The sequence below is a fragment of the Botryllus schlosseri genome, chromosome 6, assembly GCF_051294905.1.
Source record: "Botryllus schlosseri isolate E-star chromosome 6, Bs_hap1, whole genome shotgun sequence".
Taxonomy (NCBI): domain Eukaryota; kingdom Metazoa; phylum Chordata; class Ascidiacea; order Stolidobranchia; family Styelidae; genus Botryllus; species Botryllus schlosseri.
Genome location: NC_137241.1, coordinates 5,496,256 through 5,512,920, shown reverse-complemented (window position 1 = coordinate 5,512,920; position 16,665 = coordinate 5,496,256). Strand labels below are relative to the sequence as shown.

The window sequence follows — 16,665 nt, the reverse complement described above, 5'->3', positions numbered from 1 at the left end:
GATTTGGTCAAGCAGCATCGCCGACTACTTTGACCACTTCTGCTCAAATTAGAAACTGACCCCATAGGGCACCACCAGCAGGACGCTAGGAACATCAGAAACCATCGACCCACTATGGGTTTGTCTTCTGCGGGCACCATTTTAGCAAAACCACACTCAGTCCTAAACTAAAAACCTCAAATAGTATAAGCCTATTAACCCGACGTATGACAGATTATCATCGGCACACCATCTTACTTGTCTTCTGACATGCTATCTATCTACTACAGACCGCGCCACCAAACTTGTACAATTTACAGACTTCTATTGACACGAAATTTCAAATGATTCCAGAAAAGCATTCCAACAACTGCTGATAAGTCTTCGGTAGTTAATGTTACGATTTTGGTCCCGATTGCACGTCCAAAGGTGAGAACGATGCCGCCCGTTGCATGCACAAATTTCAAGCACAGACATCATCCTACAAATATCGAAAAACTCCAAAAGATCGTAAAAGCATACAAACTATACACAGCCGAAACAGTCCCGGAGAGGAGACACGCCAGTGACAATTATAAAACCGCATTCGACAAACTGCCCTCAGATCAATTCGACTCGTCACGCGGACGTACATACGCATCCACAATTCTGATAAGCTCCCATATTTAGTTCCGCACAGGCTTAAGCAGTAGACCTGCGAAACGCCAATCCCGCGCTCTAGATCACATAATCCAGCTCGTAACGCAAGTACTGGTTCTTCTCGTCATTATAAAACCTCGGATAGGACGGCACCAAGCTGTCCTGCGCTCCGATGTATATGCTGTTGTACACCTTCCAATACACATCTCTCACTTTCCTAGCGGGATGAAACAACCCCTGCAAGCAATACTGCAGAAGCCTGCTCGGCCCCAACGCGACCCGCATCCCGTCGACTGCGGACATGACAGCTTGAATAACGTGCGGCGAAGTTTCGAATATATTCGGCCAGACGTAGTTGAGCAAATGATTCAATGCGTCTTCGCATCCAAATCCATACACTCCGAGGGACATGTGTCCAATAGCGGCAGACGCAATTTGTCTATGAACAAGATCTCTCTCCATTAGAGCATCCTCCAACAAAGTAGACACGGCGTAGATATAATCCTTCCCCATTTCTCCGATATACTCAAACAGAAAAGAGAGCGCTTTTAACACGCCGTTCTGCACGTTCAACTCAGGAACACGATACTCATTCATCAACGCAGGCAGCACTGTAAACGGAGAACAGGTTTCAGCAACGATAGCAATAGCCACTGTGGTGCATACGCGATTCTGCCTCTCTTGAACTTTGAGATTGTTAAGCAGCGTGGCTAGCACATCATGAGGCCCGATAGCTTTCGCAATATACCCGAAAGTATTTACGGTAGCACGTCTGATGGATTTTTTGTGCGCTTTGAGCAGCTCCAACAATTCAAAACAGATTCTCATCCACTCACGAGCACTGACGTACTCAGCCCCTCTGTCTGCGATACGTCCCACTAAATCGATACAGTTTTCTTGGACTTTCTCATGCCTGTTTTTCAAAATCGGCGTCAGACGCGGTAAGAGATCTTTAATAGGCGGAGTCATCTTGTGCATCCCGATTACGTTCACGATCGACTTCAACGCACCCAGTATGGAACCCAACACTTCGGGATATTCCTCCCCTAGATACTCATACAGCACAACCCCGAGATGCCCCATCAGTTTCTCCTCCTGGCACGTACGCATGACGATCGAAATACGCGAGATTAAATCAGCCGCTTGCTGCCTAACTTTAGCAGATTTGTTGTTCAAACGCCACAGAACCGTACCGCAAATCTGCGGCAGATATGGCTTCACGCGTTTACCCAAAGTATTGATCACAGTACCGAATCCATTCAGCATGACTATATCCTCTGTGGTCTGTTCCTGAAACGCGTACAGAATTCCATCAATAAGCTGTTCTTCGAGTCTGTGGTCTATATCAGCCGATCCGAGATTAACCAAGATTTTATCGATAGTTTCCATCACCATCTTCCTGTACTGTTCGTTCTCATCTTTGAGATCGTCAACCACACGCTGCACCATTTCAGAAGATCCAACTTTATTCGCGATTTCCACGGTAGTATCCACAAGCTGTCTGTAGTTTCTACGGTCCATAGCCATCCTCTGATTCCAAAAATGCTTGAAAAACGGCGGAAGAATCTCGTTTTTGATATACTGCGGCTCCACACCATCCGTACCGCAACACTGCTTCACTACCTTGAGTACAATTTTTTTCATTTCTTCGTCGGGAGATTGAAACTCACGAATCAAAATCAACATCACTTCTCTCGTGTAGTAGTTAGCGTACTCTGCGTCCATGAGAGGAATCAAGTATCCGATAGCTTTCAAAAACGCAGCCAGACCTTTACCTCTATGCGTCCTGATACCTTTCCACAACGGTTTCAGCACACTGTCGAACGATTCGATACCGTACGGAGTCGCGGCTTCCGCCAAAGCAGCCAAAGCCAACGCGGTGATGGTACGCACTTTTTGCTGTTCGTCCTCAAGACCGTGTTCTATGATCTCAACCAAGTTTCTCAAATGCGGCAAAATCGCGCAACCCATCAAGATCGCAATCTGCTGCGTGATTTTAATACCCGTGTGTCTGGCTTGCCACGATTTCTTACTTCTGCACACGGCTTTCAAGAAAGGCAGCAGAGAAGGTATTCCCAAGGCTGAAGCTACCACTGCAAACGCTCTGGCAGTAGTATTACGCACATACTCATCCATATTATCAATATCAGGCCTCATCACCGAAATCATAGTCGCCAGACCAGCCGCTTTCGCCAGATTCGAGATAATTTCCCTCCCTTCCACTCTAGCATAGTAATCTTCATCAATAAGCAGAGGCTCGATAACCACAAGAATCTTATGCACGTAAGGACGCACCAAATCGTCCAGCTTGTACAAAATACGGTCGATCACTTTAACCAACAAATGCCTTTCTTGATCCTCCAATGTCGGCGACATCAGCAAAGGCAGAATCTGATTAAACAGAGGCCCGGCGCCAAACTCGCGAGACTTGTCTGTAATCTGTCGAAGAGCACTTTTACGCATGGGAGGAGTCCCGTTTTTGATTTTGAGCAGCAATTTCATGATTTTCCTTTCTTTCTGCTCCTCGGCGCTCAAACTTTCCTCATCGACATCAACAAGTAGCTTGTCAAAATACTGAATATCGTCAGGCTTCAAAAACGGTAAATTTCCAGTGGGCTGATCGGTGATGCCTTTCATGGATTTATCCTCAACTTGAATGTGAAATCCGGTCGACCCACCCATAGGTGTCGGGGTGGCTGTAATCTTCCTGGCCGGGGTACGAATAGGCACATACCCAGTAGGGGGGTTGAGAACTTTATAACCCTCCGGAAACATAGCATCCAACTCTTCATCAGCAAGCGGCCTGTTTCGTTCATCAATCTCTCTCTCCCAACGCCAAGCCTGCAACTGTTCCGGAGTCATAGACATCAAGTGTCCCGGGGTCGGAGTCGCCATACCCATGGCTTTAGTCCCGATCGGAGTTTGCCCTAACGGTGTAAAAAGAGACGGGGTACCCGCAGTACTAGGCGTGCCCATTCCTTTCGGGGTAAACGCGGACGGAGTCCCGCCCGGGGTGAATACAGGCGTGGCAGACCCCGGTGTCTGACTACCAGGGGTGGCCGCGGCTGGAGTCAAATCCCATCTTGACTTACGTTTGCTAGTGCCGCCCGGAATTCTCTCCGAATCATCCCCACGGTCGGCACGTGGCGTCTCAGCCCACCCTAGACTACGCCCCGGCGTTTCTCTCTCCGTTTTGGGGGTCTCATCCCATCTATTCTTTCTAGAGCTTGCACTCGGGGTGCCACCGATTCCAGGCGTGGCATGACCTGGGGTGGTCGCCCCTGGAGTAGCATGCCCCGGTGTCGCGTCCCACATTCTAGTACTCTGCCCTGGGGTGACCATACCGCCGGGAGTCTCCCCGCCTTTCGGCCGTCCTGGTGTCTCATCCCAACGCATCGGTGTCGGAGCATGCCCCGGGGTAGACTCGGCCTGGTCCCATGTCATTTTCTTTTTAGGCGCGTCCGGTGTCGGGGTCGCGTCCCATCTACGTTTCCTCTCTCTAACTACAGGTGCTGCTTTTGCTTGTGAATTTCCATTCACGTGTGTATCTCCGGACTTGAGTTTTTCACTAATTTTACCTCTTATCTCGAGTTCTTCTTTAGTGAGTGACTGTGCCGCCATTACATCCCTATACTGGACCATTTGCGGGTCTGGGGTTTTACCCCCGTCTGCAAAAGGGTCGTGTCTCGCGGGAGAGATAGCCCGTTGCAGCCTACGCTGTCGGTAAGGGTCTTCCCTGTTTGCAATCGGTTGTCTTCGCGTTTCGGCAAATGGATCCAGATTCTCGTCTGATTGTTGTATATCATGCATCACAGCAGCGGGTGCTGTGTAAGTCGGCCTTTTCCCGAGTAAAGCGTTACCTCCGTCTTCACCCTCGTCATCGTCTTCACCCTCGTTGGGCGCGATCGACGTCACATACCCCGCAAATTTGCTTTTCGAACCGCCGTAGATTTGCTGATCGTAGTGGCCCTCCTGGCCTAACCCGACGCGGTCATCTTCATCAATCTCCTCGGCTACATCCGGTTTTTCGGCCGGAGGCTGAATGGAGCCTTTTTTTTGTTGTATCGCTTTGATTTCGGACACGTAGTCTTCCTTCGAGGCCATGGCAGTCCGCGACCGTTCCCAAGAAGCTACAAGGTATCTTTATAAGAAAGGCTATAATAAAGTTTTCTGTCAAAAAATAGAGATTAGATAACCAGTCGTGTGTTATCTTATTAAAGAAGAGAAAAAATGCACAGCAGATAGGTAATTTAACTGTCGTTTCACAACATTCATTACAAGAATACATATTTGAGCACACTCTGAGGTACAAAAATCAATATACAATTGAATAGTAATATTATATTAGAAACTAACCTGAATATTCTCAGCTGACACTCGTCACTATTAATACACAAATTCTTGTGAATTCTGTAGTTGCTGACGATTGCCCATGACGATAACGAGTGTCCGGCAAAAACATTTGGGTTGATTTCAAATAGGAATCTAATATTCAATTCTATATTGAATAGGCCTACATGTCTTCATATTTGAAGACATTTTGGGTGGCTCTTATCGAGAATTATCGACACCCGAAAGGTATTCCAACAGATTCTGAAGCATGACCAATACAGTAAAGTGTATGACGTAACAAGCAGAATTAGCGTGTCAATACAATAAGTCTTGGTAAGGGGCACCCAAAAATTGATAGAGTTTAAAGAGATATATTCTTGCAAGGGATGTAGTGTTGTGACCAGTAGATAATAATATTACAAGATGATATGCGATATGATTGACAGTGACAGTCGTCGCATCTTGGCACCAACGACATGGTTCAAAACAATCTTCAGCCATTGCATATAAGATGCTAGTTAAATTGAAAAACCCAGCAACGAACCGTTCGAGATTCTTGATTACCTTGTTAAATGGACAGGTATATGCCAGGTATGATTTTTCTACGATACTAATGCATGGCTAAGCAAAAAAGATCGGCGCAGCACAGGAAGATACTGTGAAAATGCACCAGATGATCATATTTTTCAGTACCTGTTAAACCTGCTGACAGACATCTGTTTACAGCAATGTTGATATTACTGTTACATGAGTTAATATTCAGGTATTTTCCTCTGGTTTAAATACACATCCTTTATCCGCTAAGCTTTTCATTATACTAATGATATTTTGACAATCGCTTACACCTCGATGGAATTCGCCGATTTGCGAAAGTTCCAGCAACGCTAGCATGGCAGGAATTCTCCCTTTTCCAAATCGTGGCCATTTCCCCATCGTGTACGCAAAGGACTTGTTAATGTTGACGTAATCCGTGAAGTATGATTTCATCTGGATATTTTTGTCTCTGCACTCCGTCGGCAGCATTTTCTTCAAATCCCAATCCCCAGAAGTCACAAATATGAAACTTTTTTCCGACGTGACGACATTATTCGTCATCCATCGATCAAAATCTTCCAAAACTGAACTCAGTTCAAGACTATTGTCCACGTCAACCTGCGATATCCCAGTTAGCGAGGAGCAATAATTTGATAGCTGAGGATTTATGACTGGCTTCACAAACGAGTGAAACACCGCCTCGGTTTCAAAATTGTTACTGTTAACTTTGTGGACCGGAAATTCAATAATTTCTTGCTGGAAACAATTCATCGCTTGATTCGATTTTTCGCAAGTCGCTTCAAAATCCAACACCAGGAAATAGTCGTAGAGTTGAGGTTGCCGTGAAATGTTTCTAGGATGAAAAACGGCGTGTATATCAATTGGCTTTTTCCGAACCTTGTAATGACGACAAGCCACCAATATCAGAGGTTTTACGCTCCTGGAACCAGATGCTTTAAGCGTCAAGATACTGAACATATTTAAATTTATAACCTGCTAATAGAAGAATATTTTATCACACAAGAGTTCGGCAAAAATACGACAGAAAATATAATGACAAAGATATCATCTCAAACGCTGCGTAGCTCACAACAAATCAAATGCTGAAAGAGAGATAACGATTTTAAAATTCGGGCTAAAGAACTCGAACATATTGTCCAACAGTTGTGAAAAAGTAGAGATTTGAATCGCTTTACCTAGCAGTTCTGAAGATTCATCAAATACAGAACATAACACAATAATTGAATATGACCTCTAAATATTGATGGAACCTTTTACATCGTTCAACAGCCAAATGACTATGCCAATCCACGGTAGATACCCACAATTCAATGACCTAATTAACAAGATAACAAAATTTTACTCAACTACAATGAAGATGAAAACCGGAAGTCAAAACGAATATGGTGTGCTAGGCACAAGACACTGGCATTTCTTCAAAAGGTTGTGATACCAAGCATTATAGCTAGTCGCGAATAATACAAAAACCAGGTTCACGAGTTTTTTTTGTTCCCTTGGAATCAACTGTACTTTAAAAATTGAGATTTATCCCCGTTTTACACAAGCAGATCTGGGCTAGCGATATATTTTTACATTAGGATTTACTTTCCAAGTGGGAGAGAGAAACTGTAATTGATTAAATTGATCAAAGTGCCTAATAAAATTCTGGACATGTGCAGTCTGCAGTGCATAATACGACAGCATTCACGTTTTATCTTCACATACATACCGCTAATCTTAAAAGAAAACACAAACATCAAACGCTGGAGCCGCACAAACATTCGAAATATGGCTAATCATTCATTCATATCTGTATTTACGGTAATTGGACAGAAGTTCATGATCTGGATCCCGCGGCCGGTCACGCATTGGCAATCCATTTATTTGGAGCTCCTCATATACAGCGTCCATTTCGCGGCCTTTCTGTATACAGCAGTACATCAGATACCCGTAGAATGCATATAGCCACAGAGCGGGATACTTCACAGTGCGCATGTAGTCATCTTTTTTCATTGTCGCATTACCGCGAATCGCAGTCTGCGGGGCTATGCCGCGCTTCACGACAGCCCGAAGCGTACGGGCAGATTGTAAAAGAATATTCATACTCTCGTGACAACCTTTCTGCGCAGAAAACCACTAACTTTTCAAATCTACACCATCCGTCTAAGGTCCAGACCTCGGGTATGACTTTTCTGTGGTACGAAAACGTATGCACGACGTTCGTAGCTCCTTACCGCCATCTTGTCAACACTGAAGGTCGGTCACGATGGTCAGTTTTTCAGTTATTTTCAGTTTATTTTTATCTGATAAATACACCACAAGATTGCGATACAATAAAAAGATGGTAAGATGCCGAAACGACATCTTGACTGTTGATATCACTGGGCAGAAGTTCCATAGTTCGTGAATTTACATACGCAGTGGAAGCACAATTGCAAATAAACCGGTTTATTGCACGATCAATTACCAAACGATAAAAAGAGAAGACAGGAAGCTGTTGAAACGACTCGGATTGGAATAGTCTATATTCAATCACTCCCCCATTACCCAGCGCTAAAGATTCTTAAATTGGGGACTTTTCTCACGAATGGATTCGATGGGCATAAGTAGCCAACAATGCACGCGCATTCTCACAAAATAGGCGGGATTTGTAGTAAAACAAAACTATCGGAAGTGCAATTCGTGGCACATTTGATAACAAAACGCCCAATGAAGGTGAAGGGTACCAAAATGTGGAGTCCTATGCCAATGTATACCCAATGTATACGTGTAGAACAGTACATTCCAGAGAATTCGAGAATGGACCGTAGAATTCCGTTCCACTATGGTGTGATCACAGCGATAATAATCAATAATCCTACACATGCAGTATACGAATAATGGTATTTAAAATTCTTATACAAAATATTAATCATTTTACGGATGCAAAGGAACGATTGGAATTGCCGAGGACAGGACTTCGAGTCTGTGCTGTGGCAGAATAAATTTGAAATTATGTCGATGGAGCGTGAGCGTGATGCAAAATAGCATTATGCATTCTCCATGGTCCCTTTGATTACTTGCTGTCGTTGAGCTGATAGTTGTTGAGACTAAACTACATCGATACTCGATAGCGAAGTTACTGCACTCTGCACAAGCACGTAGCTTTTCAAAGAAGGTACGTGAGTCAAACCTGAAGCGTTTACTATAACTATTTATGACGTTGAATACCTGTAAATTACAATAACTGATTGAAAATATGCGCTTCCGCAGCGATGAAATTTTTGATTTGACTCCCGATCATCTCAGGAGTCAGGACTATACCTTATCCCCTTGTCGTACCTCTCGGCATTTATCCCTGACACTTAGATCGAGTTCACTCGAAGCGCCCTGTTACTTACTACAAGTTATACTCGTTCAATCACAATGTAAGTTCAGAACCATCTTCTTGTGCATGCCTGTGTTTCCTCCTATAATTCACTGGTATTTCGCTAGTTTAGTTACTTAATGGGATGGATTTAGGGACTTTGATGACTGAGGCTGCCCGTGTCAGCTGATAAAATTCACTGATAATTCAGCCTCCGTAGACGGTATGGGCATTTGCTTAGTAACTGAATCAGGTACTCGATTATGTCCATTCCTAGCAATGACAAAATGTGAACAATAAATTTTACTATTATAGCCATAACCACATGTGTTAGGGGTTAGGCCTATATTGCTGAGATTTTGTCCTACTGATATCATCTTGAAGAGCTTCTTGGAGGTACAGAACTTCAACATACAATTGAATAGTAGATTCATATTGAGATAAACCCGAATATTTTCGGCTGACACTCGTCGGGGTAATTGTCAGCAACAAGTAGAGAATTGGAAAGAACATTGTATATCAACTATCGTATCATCTTGCAGCATGGATGTTGGAGAACTCCTCAACTTCAAGCCCAATCTCCTGAAACACGACTTGGAGGGAAAAGATGATCAAACCGACCGACCGAAAATGAAAGCCGCCAGGCTACAGCTTTCCACCGGATCCTCCGTCACGTCCGGTATGAAAAGAACCTCAAACACCGCCGCGCAACTGGAAAAAGCGCAGGAAGACAACGAAGAAAGACAAATGAAGCTTCTAGAAATGGTCGAAAAGCAAGCTGAAGGCAAAATCGGAGACGCGATGGAGGTTTTAGACGATCAAGGCGTTAAAAAAATGATATTGTCGTTCGAGAAAAGAGTGCTCAAAAATCAAGAGATGAGGATTAAGTTTCCGGACAGTCCCGAGAAATTCATGGAGTCTGAGCTTGATTTAAACGATGCCATCACCGAAATCAAAGTCCTCGCTACAATGCCCGAGCATCTGCATTACCTCGTAGAGCTGCGTGCTGTCAATTCTTTCCTAGCTCTGCTCAATCACTTGAACGCTGACGTATCGATCGCGGTCGTAGACCTTCTCCAAGAATTAACAGACGTTGACATGGTAACAGAACACGAAGACGGTGCTGAAAATTTAATCGACGCTTTAATGGAAGGTCAATGTACGTCTCTATTCGTTCAAAATATGGAAAGATTGGATGACTCTGTAAAAGAGGAAGCCGAAGGTATACACAACACTCTTGGAGTCGTGGAAAACATGTTGGAATTAAAACCTGACATCGCGCCGGCTGTAGCGCAGCAAGGACTGATGCAGTGGCTTTTGCGGAGGCTGAAAACACGTAAAGAATTCGACGCTAACAAGTTATACTGTTCTGAGATCTTGTCCATACTTTTACACCAGACTGATGAGACTAGGAAATTACTCGGTGAATTAGACGGTATTGATATACTCCTGCAGTTGTTGGCGGTTTACAAACGTAACGATCCTAGTACGTCAGAGGAAATGGAGTTGATGGAAAATTTATTCAATAGTTTATGCTCTTCGTTGCTGTATTCCGGAAACAGGACATTGTTTTTGAAAGGCGAAGGCTTGCAGCTGATGAATTTGATGCTACGTGAGAAGAAGATGTCTCGAAACAGCGCGTTGAAGGTTTTGGATCACTCTATGAACGGGCCTGACGGCGCAGACAACTGCACTAAATTCATCGAAATCTTAGGCCTTCGCACGATTTTCCCGATATTCATGCGGCCCCCGAAAAAGCAAAAAAAGACAGGGGTGCGTACTAAAGTACACGAAGAACACGCCGTGTCTATCATCGCGTCCATGTTTAAAAACCTGCAAGGATCTCAAAGACAGAGGCTTGTGTCTAAATTCGTCGAGGCTGATTTCGCGAAAGTAGATCGGCTGATGGAAATTCATTTCAAGTACCTCGGCAGGGTGCAGAACGCGGAAGCCAAACTCGACCAGGAACGCGTGTCGCTGCAGAAGAAAGGACAGTGGGACGACGAAATGGAGGACGACCAGTATCTACAGAAACTGGACGCGGGGTTGTTTCTGTTGCAGCAAACGGATTATATTATCGTGGAGTTGGCGGCTTCCGGGCAATCGGCGTTGAAAGACAGGATCAAACAGATTTTGACTTTGCGAAGCGGTTCTGTTCAAAGCATTAGGAACGTGCTTCGTGAATACGCGGGGTATATCGGCGATCAGCAAGATGACGATAGCGCAAAGGTGGAGAGGGAAAGGATAATGGCGCTTGCGGATAAATTCTAGAATGGACTTTGAAAGAATGTCCTGTTGAAGGGATTTTGATGCCTGTCCGACTAATATGCGCGTGCTGAACCTCGTTTCATGGTAATCTCTGATGTATGATGGATATCACTTGAAGCGGCACTTTGTGTGGTTACCAGCGTATTTTGGGTCGTTGAAACTATCATTGGTTAAGATATGGAGTGCAGTTCTGCCGGGTGTGTGGCGCAGGGTTTGTAATGACTCAAGTCATTTTCTAAAATGTAAAATGACTCGACTTGTGTCACTCTATGTATCGACTGGAGATATTCGATATGACATAATTCGAGTGATATATTTTGATAGCTTTTCTCGATTGTAGGGTTTTACCCATGTGAATAAACATTGTATTAAAATAAAAGTGATAAAAATAGGTATATTATGCATGCTAGGCCTTCGATATCACTGAAGAGTTAGTTTAACGTTGTTTGAACTCGAGAGTGAACAGTGAGCATTACTGTTAACTGTAATTTTTCACGAGTCTTCGCGCGCACTCACCAACTCATACGTAACGTCTAAAAAAAAGGTCATTTTTTTGTGCGCAGCTTAGATTTTCTGTACGCAGAGACCGTGTCAGCACTGCGCAGCTTAGAAGGAACATTGGCGAACACAATGACTCGAGACTCGACTTTTTTACTCCTGACTTGGTTGTGAATTGAAAATGACTAGACTTGACTCGAGTCAAAACCGTAAAAGTGAGATTGACTTGGTTACAACCCCGATGTGTGCTAACTTTTCTAGCAGCCGTGGTAGTCTTACAGACAAAAAAGAATTTCATGGACGAGACAAATTCACATTTTGCGAAAACACCAATGATCAATGAAGAATAAACTTGTCAATGGAAGATGTCGATATCTTGATACTGTTTTATACTTTTCTGAAACACGAGCATAGTATGGCTCATTAACAAAGTGTGATCTGCGTCTATGTATTCAGGCAATCATGTTCGAGTAAGTCTTTGTCAGTGTCATGACAGCCCTGCTAAACAGCCTTTTCGTAACAATAACTGAATATATTTTTGAAACTTCCATCATTTTCACTGGGCTATTAGTCATTTTATGTTGCTCATGATGACGCATCTTGCAATAAATAAAGTTGCCACATCCGGTTATAGTCTGAAAGTATGCAACCCCTCGTCCAAATTATTCATTTTAGGCTACTCGAATACTCTTCAAACCGTCAATTTTCTCCTTCAAGCAGTTTTAGCACATTCCGGATATATACTTATATTGTAATTGAGTAGACATTCATATTACTTCTACTTGATTCTAGGGAAGCTGGCTACTTCGACCACATCTGAATTTATCCTAATCAGGTAGTGGTGCTGGGTACCAAAGCTGGTCAACACAGTAGAACAGGAATTCACCTGTGGTACGTGAGCACGAGCAGTTTCACTTTTTTCCACAAAATATTTTGTTTCAAAAACACATCAAGTTGATGCTCTGCTGAGGATCAGTAGTTGCCGTGACTCCTTGAGAGTGCTAGGCCAATTTCCGTCTGCATAAAATACGATTTGATCAGTTGTTCTGCAAGTGGTACCTGTACGGGTTGCGGTACAGAGCATTCAAATGGTACGGGATCGGGAAAAGGTTGGGAAGCCTTGTGTTATAAAAACTAGGCCTGCTTCTTGATCGAACTGATGGCACAGTACACAGACAATGTACTAGATACTGTGATGTACTAACTTAAGACTTTATTCATGCGAATAGAACAGAAGGTCCTGACGTGCAGGGCAACAGAAAACGAATGACTATCGTCGTTTACTCGACGCAGTACAACACAATTCAGTAATTGTAATCAAGTAATAATAATGTCCAATCACGATACACATCATCTCCCCTCTTTCATCCGAAGCGTACTGTACATTCACCCCGAGATATAACGTTCAGGGCATCGTCGATTGCGCGAACTTCGACGTGGTTGATTGTGGTTAGCATCCATCTCCCCCTTCTCTCCCTCCTCTGTGGTTGGCGAAACGTGATCTATTCTCAGAAATCGTCGATTTCGCCACCATATCCGCCCGCTGCTCAGTTTAACCAAGTAATCCCGAAAGTTACCAATGGCAACAATGATACCGCGATGATGCCAACGTTTGGTGATCGGGTTTTGAATTCGAACGGAAGTTCCTATTTTGAATGGCGACAACGGATGTGCATCTCTGTTATAATGATCCTCATTGTACGTCCTCACAGCCGCTGCTTTGGAATCGCAATCTCGAGCTAGTTTATGCCACATTGGTGCAAACAGCTTGTGATGTGCCGGTAAACAGGTGCGAAGTGGGCGTCCGAAAAGAATTTGTGCCGGAGAACGTCCGTCCACTCTTGGTGTGTTTCTCCACTCTAGCAAACCTCGCTGAAATGAATCTAAAAAAATATCCCCATTGGGCGACGTTTTAGCCAAAAGATATTTCATGGACTTAACGGCAGCCTCCGCAAGACCATTTGATTGCGCGTAATGCGGCGTCGATACAACATGATTAACACCCCATCGGTCCATGAATTTTCTGAAGTCATTCGAAGAGAATTGCGGTCCTCCATCGCTTCGTAAACGCACTGGAACACCTGTGTCGGAAAAGAATTTGCGAATTACTCTGATTACCTGTCGAGAGGTTGGATCCTTGTCCCATTCACAGATGCTCGGCCAACCGGAGTACCTATCGGTGTACACGAGGTATTTCTTTCCGCAATATGAAAAGAGGTCGGTTGAGACATCTTCGAAAACTCTGCTAGGAGATAGCTCAATTTCCATTGGCTCTTTTGGTAAACTTGGCAAATATTCCTGGCATCTCCCACATGACTGTACCACATTCTCTATGTCAGTGCTCATCCCTGGCCAGTATAAAGTTTGTCTCGCCCGCCTCTTCATTCTGACTATGCCTTGATGAGCATCATGCAATCGTGCAAGCGCTTCTCCTTTAAATCCACACGGGACTACAATTCGTGCATTGTATAGAACCAAGCCATCGTCTATACTTAGATCATTCCGAATCTTCCAATACGGCTGCACGGCAGTAGGTGCGTTTTCGCATTTAGCAGGGAACCCCTTTCGGATAATTTCGATTAATGACTGATAATTATCGTCAGTGAGTGCAACTTGTCTCATGCGCGATAAGACCGGATCTTCTAGTGCGTTCAACGATCCACCCGCTTGCTCGCTTCTGAAAATTTGGCTCTTGATGGTGAGATGGCATGCCATGCAAGCGGCGTCGTCTCTTTCCGCTGCTTGATCCTCTCTTGTTGGGTCTTGCACTGGAGCTCTTGACAATGCATCAGGAATGGCATGAAGTTTTCCTTTCCTCCATGACGTCGTAAATACAAATGCAGATAACTTCTCTTTCAGTCGCTGAAGTCGTGGGTTCTCGATGGAATCCAACGTTTGAGCATTTAGAATGGAAACTAGCGGCTGATGGTCGACAACCACTTCAAAATGCTGCAATCCTGTCAGAAATAGTTTGCATTTGCGTGCTGCCCACACAACTGCAAGAAGTTCTAGCTCCACCATTGCATATCGCGATTCTGTCTCACTTAGAAACCGGGAGCCGCATTGAACCAGTCTCCATGCGTCACCATGCAACTGTAATAGAGCGTATCCCAAACCTCTTGTCCTGGATGCATCTGTTTGCAAACTCGCGGGCAACTTCGGATCGAATGTTGCTAATACAGGTGTATTAGTCAATGCTGCTTTCGTCTTCCGAAATGCGTCGGCCTGTACGCTTGACCAGATGAATTCATTTCTCGTTTTGAGTAGACAGCGAAGAGGCTCTGCCACTGTGCTGATCTCCTTCGAAAATTCCCCCAATTGATTCACCATTCCCATGAAGCTGCGTAATTCTGTGATGTTGGTTGGAGCAGGAAATTCTGTAATCGCCTTCACTTTATCAGGATCTACAGATATTCCGTCCTTGGATATAATGAATCCAACAAATTTGACTTCGCTTTTTGCGAATCTTGTCTTTTTACGGTTCAGCGTTATTTTATTTTCACGACACCGCTGCAGCAAACTCCATACTCGATGGACATGTGACTTGAAGTCTTCAGAATGAACGAGAATATCGTCAACGACTTTTGCGACATCCTGGAGCCCTCTCAGTGCTTCGTCCCCTCTGCGACAGTATTCATCTCCCGTTGAAACTAAGCCCATTGGTGCGCGCAGAAATTTGAATTTTCCCCAAGGAGTCATGAACGTAGTGAGCAATTGAGAGTCCTTCTCTAGCGGGAGCTGCCAATATCCGTGTGTTGCATCAAACGTGCTCATGTACTTCGTGTTGTTCGGTATCTGCGCGACAGCTTCCTTTGCTGTCACCAAAGGGTATCCCGGACGTTTCACGAACTTGTTCAATTTGGTCAAGTCAACACATAAACGTATACCTCCACCGGGTTTCTGCACCAGTACCATCGGATGGCACCACTCTGTGGGCGAGGTGACCGGTTCGATAATACCCTTGACTATCATCTCGTCGATAAGTTTTTTCGCATCTTCCCTTTGAGGAAACGGAACCGCCCGTGCAGCGTGTATGGCATAGGCTTCAAAATTTTCTTTGACATGTATCTTCATATCAGCACCCGTCATAGGCGACAGCTTGACATCGTTTGAAAAAACGTCTTCAAAATGCTGGAATATACGTTGCTCGATTCGACAGATCTCAGCCATATCCGGTTCTGTAGGTATGTCACCGATAACCTCACGTACCATGTCTCGTTTATCGGTAACTACTTGTTTAGCAATAGGTAATGGAGACGGATAATTTGCCGGAAGAATTCCCAGCTCCTTGCAAACATACCACGCAAGCATCGCTCCTTCGCAATCATTACAGATGAGAACTTCAAGAGTCACCTTTCTACCGCCGTATTCCATCTTCAAAACAACATATCCTACGCATTTCATCGGTTGCAAATTTGCAGCGAGGACAGCGTCGCAAGGCGGCTTGGAATAATCAGCACGTTTCAATCCGATCGACATGATCCACTCTTCGCACGCGATTGAAATTCCCGCTCCACTGTCAGGCAACACGGCATGCCGTCCCAAATTACGATCTCGAACATCATACACACTAATGAATACCGATGGTGGTGCTCTTCCAACGACACGCCCCGATAGATTGTAGCATGTTATCACCATATTCTTCGGCAAGTTTGTTGCTTGACACATTCGAGAGAAATGTCCACTCTTCCTACAAGAGAAGCATATTGCCTCTTCTGCTGGGCATCTAGCGGCTTCTGCATGAGGTAGCCCACAATTCCGACATGTGTTCGCCTCTTTGCTCGATGGTTTCCTGCTCCTTATGACTTTGCTCACAGTATGCCCATTCCATTCTGAACTTGCAGTCGCCAAGGCTTGGTCACCTATGGATGCCGATTCCATACTCCGACATATGTCCACAGCTTCCTTCAAACTGGGAAAGGATTTGGTTTGCATCAGACGTTTCCTCACTTCTCCTGATATGACGCCTGAAATAATGCGTGTTGTCAAACGCGTTTCAAAACAATGCTTGCAAAGTTCGGAATTATTGGCAATCTTCCTCAGATCCATATAAAATGAGTCAAAGCTTT

At 44.4% G+C, this 16,665-nt stretch overlaps 4 protein-coding genes across 4 annotated transcripts in view; 2 read left to right on the top strand and 2 right to left on the bottom strand.

Annotated features, from left to right (window-relative positions):
• Positions 1–16,665, top strand: part of LOC145440563 (profilin-4-like) — a 230,990-nt gene that overhangs the window by 155,226 nt on the left and 59,099 nt on the right. The window lies entirely within an intron of this gene.
• Positions 285–4,824, bottom strand: LOC145440537 (splicing factor 3B subunit 1-like). The gene has a single exon (XM_080318164.1). It carries the CDS (start codon positions 4,720–4,722, stop codon positions 697–699), a length of 4,026 nt encoding a protein of 1,341 aa, XP_080174290.1. The 5' UTR covers positions 4,723–4,824; the 3' UTR covers positions 285–696.
• LOC145440539 (ERI1 exoribonuclease 3-like) lies at positions 4,920–7,288 on the bottom strand. Its single transcript, XM_080318166.1, has one exon. The coding sequence runs from the start codon at positions 6,460–6,462 to the stop codon at positions 5,710–5,712; it is 753 nt and encodes a 250-aa protein (XP_080174292.1). The 5' UTR covers positions 6,463–7,288; the 3' UTR covers positions 4,920–5,709.
• On the top strand, positions 8,464–12,222 carry LOC145440538 (beta-catenin-like protein 1). The gene is made up of 2 exons (XM_080318165.1): positions 8,464–8,641; positions 9,373–12,222. Exon 2 carries the CDS (start codon positions 9,374–9,376, stop codon positions 11,099–11,101), a length of 1,728 nt encoding a protein of 575 aa, XP_080174291.1. The 5' UTR covers positions 8,464–8,641; position 9,373; the 3' UTR covers positions 11,102–12,222.